The sequence below is a fragment of the Dendrobium catenatum genome, unplaced genomic scaffold (assembly GCF_001605985.2).
Source record: "Dendrobium catenatum unplaced genomic scaffold, ASM160598v2 fragScaff_scaffold_133, whole genome shotgun sequence".
Classification (NCBI taxonomy): Eukaryota; Viridiplantae; Streptophyta; class Magnoliopsida; order Asparagales; family Orchidaceae; genus Dendrobium; species Dendrobium catenatum.
The window spans coordinates 12,007,502-12,027,463 of record NW_021318595.1 but is presented as its reverse complement, the minus strand read 5'-3'; the positions used below and the strand labels follow the sequence as shown (position 1 = coordinate 12,027,463).

General features: G+C 32.8%; 1 protein-coding gene across 1 annotated transcript in view; it reads right to left on the bottom strand.

Moving 5' to 3' along the window:
- Positions 1-6,073, bottom strand: part of LOC110094790 (rhodanese-like domain-containing protein 14, chloroplastic) — a gene marked incomplete at its 3' end in the record, with an annotated part of 7,893 nt that extends 1,820 nt beyond the window's left edge. Inside the window, 2 exon segments of the mRNA XM_020820116.2 lie at positions 5,633-5,679; positions 5,759-6,073. Coding sequence (XP_020675775.1) covers positions 5,633-5,679; positions 5,759-5,945 — 234 coding nt within the window.
- Positions 6,074-19,962: the final 13,889 nt, after the last annotated feature.

The following is a 19,962-nucleotide window of genomic DNA, read 5'->3' as shown; positions in this document are numbered from 1 at the left end:
GACTCAAACCGGCGGACAAATATACGCCTGAACATGCGACGGAAACTATATTTTCCGTCGGATATCTAATTTTGCCGGCGGATTTTGTCCGCCGGTAATAAGGGTTTTTCCTGTAGTGGATCTACCAAAGTTTAAGCTTAAGCACCCTTTTATGGTTGGGATTTAATCAAGATTATTTAAAATTTATTAGCATTAAATTATTAAAATCAACAATATGATAAATAGTTAATTACTAGATGATTAACAAGTCATCTAGTATAACTAAAGATTAATCAAAGCCTGTGTTAAGTTCATTAATTTTTCATTAATTATATATATGTATATATATTAGCTATGATAAGCTTGGAATAACTAATAATCACATAATTAACTAGAAATCAATTATTAATTCTTCGATTATATTAATTAACAGTCCATTAGGATTTTTATTAAGATTCTTAAGGCTTTATTATTATTATTATTATTAAGTTAGGATAATTAGCAATGGCTTAATTAATAAAAACTTAATTACTTAGATTAACCAATAATTAACTATGATTGATCAGGCTTTTAAGTAAGATAATTCCAAAATAATTAAAGGACCTTAAATCAGCTTTAATTAGTTAATGTTCAAATAAAATTAGATGAGGATACTTGCTGCCTCACCATAAAGCAGCATGAAAGTTTAAACAAATAAGCTTAAGCCAAAATGCAATTAAAAAGTGTTCTCAACTTAGCTTACAACAGCATATTTTTTACACTAACCATAAGGCTTAACCCAGCTTAAAGGTTTAGCTTAGATAGGCTTATTTGGTTTAGTTTAATGAAAGCCCCAAGAAAATAGGCCCATAGTGTATACCATACAATGTCATAGCTGATCAAGCATTGCATCTGAATATACCTCATAAATTTATGGGTTACATACAAGTTGCTATTCACCGATAACTAAAAGGTTTCTTAGCTGAAACCTGGAATGAAACCCCCCTCAAAATGATTAAATGAAGACAATATTGTTTATAATGTTATGGATAAATTAGGATTACGTTAAAGAGTATACCAGTCATTAGTAATAGATATGAAGAGCTAATAGATAGTTTATGGGTCTTTAATAATTGTATTGTTTTTATAAAAAAATTCAATTGGGAGCTATTAGGAATGCAATAAAATGAACAAAATTCCCTTAAACTGAAATTCATCTTTTTCCTTCTCCCTTTTCTCTCAATCTTGTATTTTTCTTGGAGTTGCAATGGAAAATTACTCATTTCATTGCATACCTAATTGCTCCTAATGGTGACAATTTATAGAAAATACAATACTATTAAAGACTCATAAACTACATATTACTTATACATATTTAGTACTTAATAATTGACAAATAAATATTTTTTCATATAATCCAAATATACTCATTATAACATTTATCATAAAATTACAATCTCCTTCAAAATTGACTTGAAGCACACAGTAAAGTAAGATAAGCCTACATAAAAATTCAAGCAAAATTTTCAAGACATGAAATCTAGGCACAAAGGGTGGCAAACTTCAAGCGACAAGCGACCGTTAAACCGCACTTCCTTTTGCAAATCCGCAAGTGGCAATTGAGGCAACAACTAGTCCCCCAATTGCTCAATTGGTTCTTGCAATTGTGATGGTATGATTAGAGTCAGCTTGAGAGTGCTAGGAGTATCTTAAAAAATTGCAGCAACAACAACAACAACATCAAGGCTTTATCGAACTATGTGGGGTTAGCTACATGAATACTTTTTTCCCCATTATGTCATGTTTAGAGTCAAATTCTCATTTAAATCTAATAAAAAATGTCATTTCTAATATTTTCTAACTAAGTCTTTTTAGGTCTACCTCTTCCTTTCTTAACATAGGCTAAATCTAATACATCTACTCTCCTATTCAAGTCATCAGAAGGTCGATGTTTTATGTGACCAAACCATCTAAGATGACTCTCTCTAATCTTCTCTACCACTAGAGCTATTACAACCTTCACACGTATATTCTCGTTTCGTATTCTATCTATAAGATTGAAGCCACTCATCGACCTAAGCATCCTCATATCTACAACGCTTAACTTAGTTTTATGTTTCTCTTTCAATGGCCAACATTCTGCGCCATAAAATATTGCAGGTTTCACCGCCATCTTATTGAAATTCCCTTATGTATGATGGGTATTTTTCAATCACACAGCAAGCTCGATGCATTTCTCCACTTCGACCATCCAACTTGAATTCTACAAACAATATCCTCATCTATTTCACCATCACTTTAAATAATAGACCTAAGATATCTAAAAATGTGTACTCTTATTAATGACTTGATTACTCAAAGTCACAATCCCCCCTCCCAAACTAGATTTATTACAACTGAAATTATATTCCATCTATTCAATTTTAGATTTGCTCAAACGAAACCTTTAGACTCTAAGGTTGACCTCCCCAGTCTTATCAACAAGAAGAATATCATCAGCAAAAATCATACAGCAGGGTACATCCTACTGCAAATGTCTGGTAAGAACAACGATGGCTAAAGAACAAAGATATGGGCTTAAAGCTAATACTTGATGTAATCCAACTGAAATAGAAAAATTTATGGTCAAACCACTTTTTGTTTGAACACAAGTAATAGCTCCTACATACATATTCTTAATGACTTGAATATAAGCATAGCCCTTCTTTTTTAGAACTCTCCATAGCACTTCTCTTATAACTTTATCATATATTTTCTCTAAATCAATAAATATCATATATATATCCTTATTCTCTCTATAATTATCCACCAAACCTCTCAATAAATGTATAGCTTCCATTGTAGGCCTACCCTTCATGAATCCACATTACTTTTGAGTTGAGAAACATTAGTATCACATCGTAACATATGCTCAATAACTCTCTCCCATAGTTTTAAAGTATGACACATCAACTTAATTCCTCTATAATTTGCACAATCTTGTTCATCACCTTTATTCTTAAAAATAGGAATCAACATACTCCACTCATCTGAAATCTTTTTGTCTTCAAAAATAGTATTGAAAGGTTTCATTAGCCAAGAAATTCCTTTATTAATTTCAAAAAATTAAAAAAAAAAGATCTTCATCTCTTAAGCTTTTCCATACCTCTTTTAGAATATCATTAGATGCAACAACTTTTCCACACTTCATTTTCTTTAAAGCCTCTCAAACTTCGAATTTACTAATACGTCGATAAAAACAAAAATCTTTATTTTCATTTAGGGTGCTAAGATCACTAGAGTCAATCGTATTCTTACAATCAAAATATCTCGCCCACCTTTGTTAATTACCTTCTACTAAAAAATTATTTTTTGATCTTCATACTTAATACATTTCACTTGAACAAAATTCTTACTTCTCCTATCTCTTTGATTGACTAACTAACACATATGAATTTCACCCTCCTTAGTATCTAATATATTATATAAATCATTAAAAGCTAAATGTTTTGCATCTCATATTGTTTTCCTAGACTCCTTACGGGTATTTATATCTTTTCCAATTTTCCAAACTTTTACACCAAAATAAATTTTTATAATAAAGTTTCCTTTTTTATTATTTTTTTCTTGCACATTTTGATTCAACGACAACTATTTAACTATTATGATATTTTCCTTTTTTATACTACAAGCACATCCTTTGCAATATTCCTAATATCACTAACTAATTTTTCATACATAACATTAACTTTTTCATGCACAATCAAAATCTTAAGATCTTGAATCTTACTCTAAAAAATATTTTTACTATTCTTTAAATGTCTTCATCTAATCCTAGGATAATATTTTACTTTATTTTTTAAATTCCACCCCTAAATTATAAAGTCCAAAAAAAATTAGCAATGTTGGGTACATAAAATTTCACTCAGAATAACTTTACAATCTTTTCAATCTAAATAATATATTTTTCTTATAAGAAAATAATCAATATGAGCTTTAATCTATCTATTTTTATAAGTGTAATGGTGAAATTTATTGTTTAAAAAGGCGAAAAAGGCATACATGCCTCAATTTAAGGTGCCCAAAAAAAGCCCCAAGGCTTGGGCCTCAATGTCGCCCATGAGGTTTGCAACTTTTCTTATACAAGGCATACGCCTCAAGGTATTTGTGGCGTAAGCCTCAAAAAGTTAATGTAAAAAAAATTATATTAATATATAATATATACAATATAGATTATATTATATCTAATATAGAATATTATACTTGAATATCTTCTATTATATCTAATATATTCCATGAAGTCATCTGCCCCCATTGGGCTCCAGATTTTGGTCAAGTGTCCCATGAGTGTTGGGTTGTGCAAGGTTGAGAGTGGGTAGGTGAAACCTTCTGCATGCCAATCAGGAGTCTCATTATTTAGAAAAAGCATTTTTTTCTTATTATGTAATTTTGTTGTTTATATCTTTATAATGATGAACTAAGTAAACATGTGGATAGTTTGTCATATTTATGAATTATTCTTAATTTTATGAGTATTTTTTTAGGTTTACATCTCGATCCAATTCTAGTCTTACATCTCATCTTGTTAAGGAAAAATGCCTTAATTCCCTATTTTACCTTTTTGAATCTTAGTGAAGCAAGAGGGAAGAATTTAAATAATGAGTTGGAACAGGTGCTTGTATCAATAATTGATTCAAGTAAGGAATGCAAGAAGGTTCTTAAATTGTGGATTGGACTGCTTGAGTAGGAGAACATGCATCTAGGACCAATTGAATCACACAAGAAGCTCGAGAAAGTGCCTGCTATTTGTTAACTATCTGAGTGCATGAGGAGCCAGATATTTATCGTTGGACTAAAAATGTGGCTAAGTTATAGGAGCTCATCTACAACCAGCTATGATGTCAAAATCGGAGTTAGCATAGGCATTACTTCAAGTCTACTCAGTTTCCTTTTTAATGTTGTGCATAATATTCCAAATTTTATTAAATTTTTGGTAAGTTCGTTTTTTTTATCCAACAATTTGGTCACTACACCCATTTCATTGATCATTGGCCTTAAGGGGAATTTCATCAAACATTTTTCTTGCATTTTTAAATAGGTGAGTATAAATCACGTAAGTGATCTAAACAACAACTATTGTAATTGAGAAATGGTGCAATTGCTTGGAATTGAAGGCAACATTTTAGATTTCCAAAGCGAACAGAAACAGATCCAAGGAGACCACCACTTATACAAACATGTTTGATTGAAGGGGATAAATAGTGGGTGTAGTTCACCAGTAACTCTAAGTGAATGTAGAATTTAAAGAAGAGGGATTTAGAGAAAGAATAGAATTTAGTTTATTTATTTGCATACCTTATAGCTCCCAAAGGAGACTCTTTATAGAAAATGCAAGACTATTAAAACCTATAGACAACCTATTTGTCTTCATTCCTACTACTTAACTATTGACTCAGAAATACTCGTTAATGTAATCCTAATATACCAATTGCATGCTTCGCCATAAAATGTCAAAAATGGCAGCAAATATATAAGCCCTTACAGCTAACTGACGATATGGACGAAAACTAGATAAGATTCCTGCTTCCTACAACTTCAGTAGTACGCTTGATTCTCGGAGATTCAGTTTCTACCAAGTTGCCCATAGTAAGACAACGGAAAGAGAGTTATGGGATGGTTGGGCTGTAGGTGTTACCCTCTTTTGCAGTAAAACCTCTCGCTTGACTTTCCAATCTTCCTCAGCTGCAAATCAGTTCCATGAATAAGGAATGAACACTCAAGAATGTAAATTCAATAAATTAAGAAATAAAGCAAAAGATACCAGGAGATTTGGGGGGCTTTGTTGCAGTGCATTTGACCCCGAATCGACCAACAGGGGACTGCGAGAAGCAGCTTTTGCTCGCCAGGGGCAGTGGAAAGGAATTGACAACCAACGAAGATGGACACCATAAGGATTTAGAAGCAGTATTAAGTAGCCAAGGGTTTGTAAAAGAACTAGCGGCGAGCATGTTTTCGAGCGTAAGGCGGAGACGGTTAAGCAGACTAATCAAGCGTGTACGTATGAGATCGCTGGCGGCACCATCTTTTCATCCCGATGATTGTCTTCTCTATAATAGTTTGGCGCGGACCCAGGGCAAATCCAAACCGGTGGTGGAGGATAATTTGCCCCCTCTTTCATGAGGATTTTATTTTGTTTATTATTTTTATTTTTTTACAAACATATCATCTTAATTAGAATTTTATGATTATCATACTATTATTTTATTTTCTCAATTTTTCATCAAAGTTATAAAAATCGGACCAAATAACAAATTAAGAAAAGGAAAAATTAATGGTTCAATGATCCGACTAGACTAGAACGAAATGACTTAATAAATATTAATTATATTACGATATTATATAGTTTACGTAATGCAATTATATGGAAATATCTAATCAAACATTAAACATAATCGTAATATGATGAGTAAAATAGATAGAATAAATAAATTCATTAATTTTCAAATTAAATACATATATTATTTGATTAAGATCAAGTGTCCACAATCACATCATAAAGTGAACAAATAGATGATTTATTAACTTTTTAGCAAACGAACAAACATAACATTTTGAATACATATGAAACTCTAGTAAGCAAATTTGGCGACAAGGCGTGATAGATTGTGACACCACAACGTTTGAAGATAATGAACACGGCACTACTAAGTTTAACATTTTTAAACCACGGTGCTGTCAAATAGAGAAGTTTGCGCTGCCATGTCAATATTATGGTGCTCCATTGAAGTTTGCGCTGCCATGTCACTTCTTTATTTGAATTCATAGATTAAATATTCATTAGTTCACCATCATTTGTACTAGTTTTCTTATTTTATCATTTATAAATTAAGTATAAGATTGTAATCAAATTCTAAGCTTTTAACTGATATTAATTTTTTAATGTACTCAACTTTTTTTTTTCTTTTTAGAACCATTTTTACAATTCTTTTTCTTTTTCAGTTTATAAAATATATAGTCAATGATTTTGAATATCAGTTTTTCTACAAAATCTTTTACAATCTTAATGAATTTTATGTAATGATTTAATAAGATTATCAATTTTAAATTCACGTTGCTTATGATTTCAAATTTTAATCTACTCATATCTAATATTTAATCCTAATTATTCATCTTCTTTTTTAAAAATTAATGCATAAATGAATAACTTATAATTCAAATTAAAATAATAACTTAAAACTATCTAAGTTAGTTAATTATTAATTTTTTCACTCTATGAAATATAAATAGTATTCATTTGAACTATGATCTAGGGTTTTATTATTATCCTTATTTTACATAATTTTTAATTATCATTTTTACTAAGATTAATTAAATAATCAGAATACAAGAGATAATAAAAATAATTTTAAGTATGAGGGAAATTTTAATCAAATATAAATAAAAATACAAACTTTAATTAACACTGCATTTGCTTCCAAATAAATGATAAAAGGTGCATAAAATATATAATAATATAACATGAACATAATATAGTTTACAAGATAACTAGAGCATTAGGCATCAAAAATAGTGTATTGTCTCTCATAACCAAAACAATAAGTCATGCTCACATTACATATACCAATTTCTCTTATAACTAAATTCTCTTATAAAAGACATGAAGTAAAATAATGATATAAATACATATCCTCGTTTTCTCCAAAATCAAGATTTCTTTATTCATCTAATCCACACTATTTTAATCCATGACCACTGACCTTCAAAATGTGAAAATTTTTCTTACATTGAATTATGATGGCACCATTGAGATATATTCTAATAACAATATGCCAATCCATTAAGATTTAAGTTTTCCATGGCAAAACTTCTTCTTGTAATCAAATAATAGAACATCTTAATTAGGAGAAATTTCATAATCTAAAACTTAACATTTATGCATTTTCTTCATATGTGTCATGTATCTTCATGAACTTCATCTCTGAACTCATGAAGTTTATTAATGATAGCATAACTCTGTATGTGGAGAGGAGAAAAGAAATCTTTAGTTTTTAAATATTCTTCATTTCTAATCCTTGAGGAGGAATGTCTTTACTTAGTTCTACCCATTGCTTAAGTTGAATTTTCAGGAAGAGAAAAGATAACACTACACTTAAGAAGTGACAATGATTGAGAATTAAACTTCCAACATGTAGTATTTCACTAGGATCTTTTTTCTTTTGCTTTTGGGTTAATTTCAGTATTGTTAGGTAAAGATCCAAGAAGTCTACTACTAACTAAATTACAAGTAGTCTTAATTGGGTTTCTAAATATTTGATAGAAGCAACTTTATTTTATAATTGAATATATAACTACATTACTACATCTTCTAATGCTTATATTTTATTTTTAAAATTAATTACTTTGATTAAATCCTAGAAGATATATAAATATAGGACTAATAGCATAATATTGAGGATTGTTCCAATTTGCTCCTTGATTATTCTGCCCATTATTCCATTGATTGTTACCACCTATATTATTTGGCCAATTAAAATTAGGATGATTCCTCCAACATGAATTATATGTATTTGAATAAATATTATTTTATCTTCTAATTACATTAATATTTTAATCCCTTGCACATTATTATCTTTAATTGAATTTGATCCACTAAAGATTTAGTTCCTATTCTAGAATTTACTCATATTGTATTCAACTTCTTAGAAATTGTTGTAAATTGTGTAGTCAAGATTGATAAAGCATCAAAGTCATAAATTCCTACTTCTTCCTTAGGATTTATTCTTTCAACAAGCCACTAAAAATTATTAGTTGTTATTTTCTCTCTTAATTTATAGGCTTAGATATTAATGATACTCTAGCTGCAACATCAATTATAGCCAAGGTTGTGAAAATTATACTAGATAATGAATATATAACAAACCCCAATTAATGTGCGCATGTATATATATTTAATTGAGTAATAAACTGATAGAGTATAGTATAAAACTATGATAAAGTTTGTTTTCTAGCAATTAACTACTATTTTTTATTCTAATTACGAAATTATCTTAATGAAATAAAAATATGGGTTATGGAGATCCAATCACTAAATAAAAATAGTAAAAATTATGGATGCAATATTTAAATAAAGTATTTTAGATTTATAAATATAAATTGTATGTCTTTCCGAATAAAATTCTTATTTGTAATTTGATTCAAAGCATGTGCATTCTTAGATTTCTATCAAGCTTGTAGGAGTTACAAGGATATCTGCTGACCTTCTACAGTTATATCATCTCTTTAAGAATCTAGCAAATTTTATATCCTATGTCTAGGTATGCAAACATACTATTTAAATTTTTTCTGGTTGTTCTTACATTCCTCCGTTGAGTCTATACATCACACTAGGTTTTAACAACACATATGGCCACTATATGTATTAAATAAATAGTGAGAAAATATTAAAAACATTATTTAACTATAGAGTTCAAGAATATTTATTAATACTTATATATTATCTACATCATCAATCCAAAACTATAGAATTAGTCAAACATGGAAGAAAGGATAAGCAAACTACAAGAGAATGATATCACAAGATATGATCAATGTATATCCTCTACACTTCTTCCTTAACAAATAAAGTTACTTACACAAATATTGACTAAACACTATAATAATTGTAGTTAGCACTTCTCTAGTCTCCCTTTGAATTGATACTAAGAGTGATCTAAAGAAGTACTATGAAAAATATTGAAATTAGGCAAGTGATTGAACTCCCTCACAAACATAACATAATAAATATTTATACGAAAACAGAAATTAGGCAACTAACTCGATGGAGTTTGAAAAATTTGCACCATTGTGCCCATAAAATGAACCAACGCTACTATGCTAATGTTTTTGCTTCCCCATTGTTCTTGCTGACATGGGACGATTATTTACTAAACAATCTTGTTGCTTAGCTGGCAGTTTGTTTCCTTTGAAAGTTACAATCGCTACACTATATCACTGCTTAATTTTAAATACTATAGTGCCCGAGTGGCAAATTTGGTGCTAAGGCGTGATAAATTATCACATCGTGGTGCTTGAAGGCAATAAATATGGTGCTGCCAAGCTAACCATTTTGACATTACAATGCTGTCAAATGGATATGTTTGCGCTGCCATCTCTATATTATGGAGCTCCAACAATGCCTTTGATTACGCTATAATATTAATTTGTCTAACACTGTGGAGCTTGTTGATACTTAGAATTTTGTGCCCTTTTATATTTTTCCAATGCAACAAAATTAAAATAATATATTTTCACTAAAAATATAACATATAAAATAATATATTATTTACACTTCTCAAGAAGCCACGCTGACTTAGCCAAAAGATGTGCCTTTTTCAATCATTAAATGTGCCAAGTTAACTAGAATCGTAGCAGAGGAAATATCACAGTGTTGAGATGCTAGTTCATTTTATACTAATACGATGTCACCTTGTCGAGGGTCACATCACTTAAACATAATCTTGTACTTACTATTATTAGTTTTTTAGTTTTATTATTTGGGGAGATCTATCACTTGAGCAAAATTTTATAATTTTAAGTTTATTTCTTCAGTATGCCCTTAGAGTTAAGTCTTAAGGAGGCTAGGGAAATGTAAGATACTTTCATTATGGATATCTTTCCCTATTTATGTAAGAAATTATGTGGTTCAAGGATGAAGTGTGATGAAGATCATTTAATCTTTCTAGGCAATAATTTTTTTATTACTTCTCTTGTATCCATTACAGGAAAAACAGCCAATACCGGCGGTTATATGGCCGCCGGTACTACCGACGGTTTGCCCGACAGTCTAGCCGCCGGTTAATACAAGCGGCTCACCCGGTGGTTTTCTAGATTTAGACCGCCAGTAATAGCGGCGGTCGTTTAACAGCAGTACATTAAAAATACCGGCGGCGTTCCGGCGGCGTAAATCGTCGTTGTTAAGTAAACTCAATAACGGCGGCGCGGACCTCCGGAAAGCCGCCGGTACAAGCCCTAAAAATTACCAGGCCCGAGCTTCCCCTCTCATGTCTAATTTCTCTCTTACTTCGGACGTCCTCTGTGCGCGTCGCCTCCGCCCGCTCTTCGCTCGAGCTGGACAATTTTTAGGAGTTTAAATGATTAAAAAAAACTATTCAAAGAATAATTGGAAATAATTAATGCTTAAAATAATTATTGAATAAAATAAAAATAAAGTAATCAAGTTTATGAAATTTAGTTTTTATTTAATAAAATAATAATAATGATAATTGTTGACCTCATTTTTCGAGGTCAATTTCCCCGGACTCAATTCTAGCACCTAGGTCTTCGTAGCCTAGAAAAGACGTCACCCATAGAATTTACCTTAGGTGGATACCTATTGATGTAGCATCGACTTGAACCTATCACTCAACTCAAATCAAGCTCGATTTTTGATTCGTCGATGTCAATCGACTCAATCTAATTTATTTTCGATCAAATTGATAAATTATTAGGCTCAAATCAATTCACCAATCGAATCAAAATCAAATCAAATTAACTCAAATTGAATTCGATTTCAATGGCTCTGATTAACCCGTTTTGACTCGTCACAAGTATATATATAATAATAATTGATATGTCATAAAAAATTATCTTAATCACGCACAAATCTCGATGCAAAATCAAGTTTGGAAACTTCAAAAATTAATTCAGAGACCATCCAAACTCCGATTTCAGAAAACTTACAGTCGAACTGAGCATCTCAGGAAAATACAAACAACAACGACACCACCCAATAACCCATCCGGAGCCCACAGATCCGAATTCAAAGGCTCAACTGTGTTGTTGGAAGGTTCCAAATCGCAATTTGAGTTATCCAAAGCGGTCTCCGATTTCTGACGGGCCGTTATACTTGAATTCTGAACAGCCGACGAGTACGAATCCAATGAGCCTAGATCACCAAAATTCCGAAAATCATTAAAGGTCTCAAATCGTCAACTGAACGGTCCATCGTCAAGGGTTCAGCAACAACATACCTCACCTCTCCCTCTCCGTCACCCATAGACCAGCCACTCTCCTCTCCCTCAACCAAAAAACTTTCAAGCCTCCTCCCCTCATACATGACAAATCCAAGCCTCCTTCTCTCAATACATGACATGTCCAAGCCTCTCTACTGCTCTCTATGATCTGAACCTAGCCGAAGCGCCTGACTCCTCTCGACGCGCAGGCATAGGTCGCACGTCAATCGCTCTTCTGCCTGTAAGCCGACGCATAAAAGACATCCATAATCTTGGGTAATTTCTTCTACATCACTCTCAATCTCTTCTTCTATATATTTTAATTTGATTTAAGTCCAAATGGAAAGATTGAAGTCTATGTGATATCTTTATAGAAATCATAGACAAAAATCCCTAGAACAAAATCGTAATTTCTTTCTTTTTGATAGCATTAGCAATCAAAAGAAACTATGACAGGTGTGGTTTGGAAATGTAATATATAAAAAACTTGTTTCTTTTATCTTTTGGACGCCAAATTGATTTCATTCTATTTTATTTCTTATCATCGTTGTACTATATCTTGCATTGTAATTCTTTAGAGTGGTTCTAAGTCTGTCATTCTTTCGGTATATAGAATAATAGCAAACGAAATCTAAATTTTTATTAATAAGTTTGTTGGTCCTTACGAAATTTGAGAAATCTTGAACTCTTTGCTAGCTTATCAATTTATCCAAGCTGCATACTCCCATAATCAATTTAAACTAAACACCTTATTGCCTTTATGTTTCAACATGTTTCTTTGAAAATAGAATGTATTTGCATTGAAGAGAAAAGTATTGAAGAGTATGAATAAGAAGTGTGTATATCAGAAACATTAAGATTAGTGTAATATGATTAGTGTTAATTGATGCTGAGTGTGTGGATCTTGATTATGTGAAATCTTGTATGTCATATCTTGTTTAAGAATGATCAATTTGTCTTTGGAGAGATGCATATTGAAAGTGAAAGGTTATAGATGGTGAAAATTAGAGTGTAATGTGTTGGAAAACGGATATTTTGTAGTAAGAAATGTGTGAGGTGAATGAATTGAACTGTAATGAGTGTTGCATTACTATGAAACAAATACGTATTTGAGTGTGAAAAAAAAATGATGTGTTTTAGAAGAGTTATGTGATGAAAATGTATTGTTTTTGAAGTTGAGTTTGATTGTAAAGTGTGTGATTATTGAAGAATTAACGCGGATTATGAGAATTACAACCTGAGTTAAAGTATATCGATTTTGAGGGAGAATGTGTAGTCTGCTCTTAAAAGGAAGTTGTATAATCTCTTGCGAAGGCGAGATATTTGTTGGTAAAGTGTATATTAAAAGTGTAATGAATTTAAAAGATAGAAATTAAATTATGTAAAGAGTTGAAGGTAGAATTACGTTGTGTGTTTTTCGACAAATGAATGCGTATATGTTTTAATAGTTGAATGTGTGTTATAATGTGAAAACAAACTATTAATTTTGAAATATGTTGTTAATACGTAAAGTAACGTTGAATGGTGTTTTAAGTGTATAGTTTTGACAAGTGAAGTATTTTGAGGAGATGAGAAGGTGATGAATGTTAAAAATAAGTTAAGTGGGTTTTTCAACTAGAAATAATGTAAAAATTCGTTGAAAAGCAAATTTTGTCTTTCTCCCTCTAAATTCTCTCTCTCTCTCTTCTTCCTGTCTTTCTTTTTTGAATGCCAATCAAGAAAAATTTCGAAAAACATAAAGTATGCTATCAGAAAATAGAAAATTTCAAAAAGGATATGTCAACCAAGCCAGTGTTCAAGCCTAAAGAAAGGTAAGCGAGTCTTTAATTTTCAGTAAATTTCTCAATTATTAATTATTATTCAATTATTAAATGCACTTTCTAAGTCCATGTTCTCGCCTACTTCTCCTGTTTTCTTCTCTTCCTATTGTGCATTTATTCTGCGGGAATGTGATAACGGGTCGAGGGAGAACAAAAGTACAAGGAGCTAAACCGGCGCGTCAGTCGCCTCTACCAACGGGTAAGAGGGTGCTACGGCGAAACCAACCCGGGTTCGCGTAGCCCCGGTGACTTGTGGTATTTCTCAGAAACTCAGATAAACTTTAGGGGCATCTTGCATGTGGTTTTGTGAACAACCTTCTTTTAAGGGTCTTGTGTGCAAATTCAATTTTATTTTAGTATATACTATTTAATTTTATTTTTAGATCGCATTAAACCTTTACCAATCCACGATAATAAAGTGCTCCTAAGGGGTTAGTAATGAACAAAGATTTTACTCTATATAACGTAATGCAACTTATAACGAGACAACAAATTAACGGACGGATGTCTTAGAAAAACTTAGTACTAGTCAACGACCTTAAGCCATAGAGAATATAGACGATCCATATACTAGTGGACAATAATATTATATTGTAAATTTTATTCTTTTAGCTTAAATTATATCTTCTATATGTTAAAAATTCAAAAATTATTAACTAAAAAATTCTTTCTTTAAATAATAAGTGCATTTAGGGCATACTTCAAAACACATACAACTATATGCATCGCACTGTAAATTTGTCTGCTCAGGAACAGGAAACCAACTGCTAGTTTTAGGTTACGGCCCGGGTGTTATTTCCTATGCCGTGACAGGGCCTTTTTCTGCCTAGTTTTATTTGACAATGCCTGGTTGTAAATGGTCTGGTGTGTTTGTTTACGTTCTCTTTACCTCACTCAAATGTGCATATGATTCAGTAACAGATTATGATTACCCATAGGTTGGAGCGATCTGGTTTTAAAGAAATTGTTCCATGCGAGGTTGGCGCACACGCGTGCAGGCAAGCAAAAAAAAGGGGGCTAATTATCAAAAGTCATATAAATGTTACAGGTCTGGTTCAGCTGCTTAGGCCCAAATGAACGAAAATGGTGGCCAAGTGGTGGTTAATAATTTAAAATTGCAATTGCATATATATAAGCTAGACTGCGTAGACGGAGATTATTTATTAATAAATTGCTTAGGTATACCTGCAGGTGGACCTAGATTGTTTCTTCCCTATCTGTGAAATGAATAATTACATGAGCATGTACATGTATTTGAAATTATAGCATAAAATGGTGAATGACTTATTATTGGAAAGTGGGGATACTCACATCAATCATTGGAATCTAAGAAAAGAAGAATATAGCCTTAAAACGGATTATTTCTCTTTTTATTTGGAAGCCAAATAGGATGATCTCATAGTATCCAATGAAGAAAAGAAATATACCCCTCTCTAGGGATGAGTTTCTTCTTTCATGTTGGATATCCAGAAACCGCGGCGGATCAACGAAGTTGTAGATAAGAGAGGATGAAAGTGGAGAAAGTAGAAGAAAGAAGACAAAGAATAGAAGATCTACAAGAATAATTATATCCCCATCATCATAAAATCACTTAGCGTCATTCTTAGAATTAGAATTCCGGGTTGTTGGCAGTGTTGCCCCGGCCATGTTACTTTTTGGCTTCTGGGTCATAATAACGCTGGGGTATGAGGACAGTTTGTTATTGCGATTAATTAATTGACTTGTTTACATTGATTGTTGTGGCAGTAGTTTTTTTAGGACTCTTGCTGCTCCGTGTTTGTTTGTCGATGATGTGTATGTTGTCGAAGTACCAATAGATTCTTTCTTTAAATTTATAACGTAATAGGAATGAGCTTATAGTAATTCTGCTCTGAAGATTATTAAATAAATTAGTAAGCTGCTGTGATCTGAACGATCTAGAGAGAGTGGGACCGGCCGAGAGTCAGCCATAAGCATGATCTAATCGACTTTCCTTTCCATTGTTAGGTCCACCCCGCCCTGCGGTCTGGAGACCACTTGACCTATGAGGGTGCAGTTCTGTCAAGGGGAGTTTTGCGCAAATCTCTAGGAATAAACGTATTTTGCTAACCTACATTTTAAACTGCTGTCATTTAATCATTTCATATGATGCATTCGACGTCAATTCAGCTCATTGAATTAGACTACAAAATTTAAAGAGTCTAAATGTTATTGCATTGATTTTCTACGGCAATAACTCACACCACATAATTAGGGGCCAATTATGTTGACTGTCATTACGACGTAGCGGCCCTAATATCCCTTTAAACTTGAAGCACATCTCCTACCCCATTTTCATCAAGTAGACTGATGACCAGCAAGTTTTAAAGGCCTAGGTGGTTGCTGGCTCCCAAATCCAGGCGGGACTAGAGTCAGAATTTGGTTTATTTTACGTTAAGGTTTGGGTCCTACTGTTGTATGTACTACAAGATTAGATTTAGGTTCTGAGGCAGATTTTTAATACTTAAAGGTGCCTTCTACGCCCTCCGGGATATAATCGCCCAAATCTCTTAATAAATTGTCAATATTAAACATATAATATTTTCTCCTAAAATGTAAAGCCTTAAACAGGGTAGTATGAGGTTGTCCTCGTGAGCTTCTCAAGAATCTGGACGTCTCTACCTTTCTTCGCCTTGGCGCACGTAAAAATGTTCAAACTTAAGCATTTCCTCCTTGAAGGAATCCTACTTCTGTTTCCCTTGTCTTTACTTATTTGTACTCAAAAGGGTATGAAATCATATGTTTAATGGAGAGTTTCTTAAGGAGCTATCTCTCTCAAGGAATGTTAATTTAACTACTAGGCATTTGCTCCTATAGACGGTATGAGAACCCTATGACTAAAAGTGAAGCCTTGTTTTATTTTCGTATAAAACCAAAGGGAAGTGCAACTCTTTGGAAGTCTACGATACTTTTATTAAAACTTATTTCTAATTTTTGAATAGCACTTGTAGAATGTATTTATTCTTTCAGATAATTTACATATTATAACTGTGTTATATTTCAACTTTTTAGAAATCAATGAATTTTATAAACAACTCATTCGTCGGCTTTTAGGATATGCTTGAAGAATGTTATGGTTCTCGTTTTAAAGGATACTATAATATTTTTCTCTGTCATTATCTAAATAAAAAGAATAAATAAACTTTTTTAAAAAATTTAGTATTTCTATTTTTAAAACATAATTTCTATAGATTTTCCATATTCATGCTTTCGACATATATGTTAAATCTTATGAACTATGTTTGATTCACTCGCAAGATATTACAATTTTAAAAAACCTGAATTTTAATAGTTGAAACTCATTGTAGAATATTGTTTCGTCTCTCGAGACCTGTAATTTATTGCTCAATGCAGTATTCGATTACAAATAGATAGAAATTCAAACATTGCGTGGTGATACATAAATTTTCCCCAATAATAGTATTTGAAAATAATAATACGATTTAAAAATAGAAGATAGTAATATATTATTATTATAATTAGAAATACCTTATTTAAAAGTAGCAGATAATTAAAGGAAACATAATAATAATAACAATAAAATTATTATAATTATAACTATTAATACTCAACAACAAAATAAATTCAATATTAAAAATATTATATACAATACGAACTAGGAGTTAAATGAATAACATACAATAATAATAAATATCTTAAGTACTTTATAATTAATATTATTTGAAAAAGAATTAACTATTTAAACAAATTATATCTAAATAAAATATTACTTCTGTAAATAATGATATAATTATACTTACATTATTCTAATTTAGAAAGTAATATATAATAATTAATTAAAACATAATCTATTTTAAAATAATAAAGAAAAATAATTAAAATTAGTTAAAAAAATTCGGCAGGTGTCGGTGCGCCACGTGGCGGACGCGGTAGGGCCATGGAACCGCACGGCGGCGCCCAATCATTGGCAATGATTGGCGTTACCGCCAATCATCACGTCGTGATTACTTGGGCGGCGGGACCCACGTGGTTAGCCACTAATCCGCATCAACGTCGCTGCAGACCGTCAGATCATGCGTTGTATCAGATAGACGGTGTAGATCGAGCCACACCGCTTCCTGAACGGTGGATCTTTACGTACAGTTGATACTAAACCGCAGGATGACACGATCTGAACTACTGATCGTGAGATCGATGGTCCAGGACCACTTAAGCGTACAGCCGACCGGACCGAAACCCTAAAATAAACTTTTATCTCGTTTGATTGATTGGATCAATCAATTGAGATGAAATTTTAAACCTAGACTCTCTAGATAAAGAGCATTGTTGGGGTAGTGTTTGTTTAGCATATAAAGCACTTAACGAAAAGCTATTTAACCCGAAGCTACGTGGTCTATTCTAAGGGTTTTAAAGAGTTTTCACCGTGGGATCTTCAAATCTTTGACACGGTTGAGCTTGTAGATTGTCCTCATACATTTCTCCTCTTGAAACCACTATCAAACAAGCTCCCAATCGGATGGATCAAAGCCTTGGACATTCAATCCTTCAGGTCGCTGGAGAACCGTCGTCGGCGGGGTCTTGGCGGCAAACTTAAGTCGAGAAAGGTCCCCCTCTCCAAGAACTCTCACACAAAATTTCAGAGGGTTTGGAGGCTAGGGGAGAAAGCTAGAGCAAAAAGATCCTCTATTAACCTAATTTTCTCCTATTTAAATGCCCTAGTCTCCCATGGACTGTTGGGATCAAATTACCAACCAATTGGGAGGGAAACCAGGCTATTTAGGCCATGGTTTGAATTCAAAATCGATTGGGGAATATTTTAATGCATTAAATAGGTTTTATTTGGCTTTAATAGGTCAAGTTGACCTATTTAAGACTTGGGTTGACCTAGTCAAGGTCTGACTTGGTCAACCCAGTCAAATAGGTCAAAGGGGATGAATGTTTGAGTCCAAGTAAGGTTGGGATCGATTTAAAATGGATTTGGACTCAAAGGGGTCTAATGGGTCAAACTTGATTGGTCTGACCATTTGAGTCCAGTGGAAGGAAGAAATCGGCTTGAGGAGCTCTGAATTTGGTTTGAAATCAACTAGAAGGGAATCAGGGTCAATTTGGGTCAACCCTGGTCTGGGTCTGGGTTGGCCCAGGGCCTGGGTCTGGGCTCAATAGACTTGGCTTGACTCCCTGAACTCATTGGGATGGGTCTTTGAAAGTTCATTAGGGATGTTAATCCCTTATGAACTAGCCCAAGGCTAAGTAAGAGAAAGGTGAATTGGAAAACTTTAAAACCAAAGATAAAAATCCTACCAAAATCACCACAAACAAAGTGCGGAAGAAAAATAAATGCGGAAGCGATAATAAGAAAAGAACACACCGGATTTATAGTGGTTCGCTCAAACCTTGACCTACATCCACTCCTTGGAGGCACCCTCCAAGTATTACACTAAAACAAGTGTCTCTCCTTTATCCCCCACAGCTAGGCAGAGAAGACCTTACAAAATCACTTCTACCTTCCCCGGTGTGGCGGATTCGCCGGGTCCTTTGACACCAAAGAGATCTTCTTCTTTGGTGAACTTACCTCGAGACAAGCCTTGAATCCGATGGTACTCAGGTGCGAGTTCGCCGGAGCAACCATGTGGAATCCCCTCCACACTCCCTTGAGTTTCTCTCCCTCATAGGATCTTCTCCCTCTCAAACTCCACCCTTTCCTCTCTCCCTTTAAAGCTCTCTTTTCAAGTTTCCCCCACAAGAACGAAGCTACAATGGCTGCCAAAGACACTTACAAAAGTTGCCATGTCATAGCTTATATTGACGTCCGGCAGTTTGCCGGTGGTTTATAGATCGTCGCTAGTACCGACTGCTTTACAGAACAAACCCACCGGTAGGCCGCCGGTAATCGGCATTTTTCCTGTAGTTTCTTCATCTTTTAGAACGATTGTTTCACCTGCATCCAAAAGTCTTTGACCCAAACCTTGCTCGTAGGCAATGAGTGAGCCAATCAAATTATCAATAGAATATACATTCAAATATTTAGATTCACAAATAGTAACAACTTTAGGATCAAATTTATCTAGTAGACATCAAAGAATTTTGTTAACTTTTTCAAAATTTGAAAAATCTTTTCCTAAAGCATGTAATGAGTTTACAATTTGAATGAATATGGTATACATGTCTAAGATCGTTTCAAAAGGTTTCATGAAAAATAATTCAAAATCATGCATTAACAAATTCAACTTGGATTG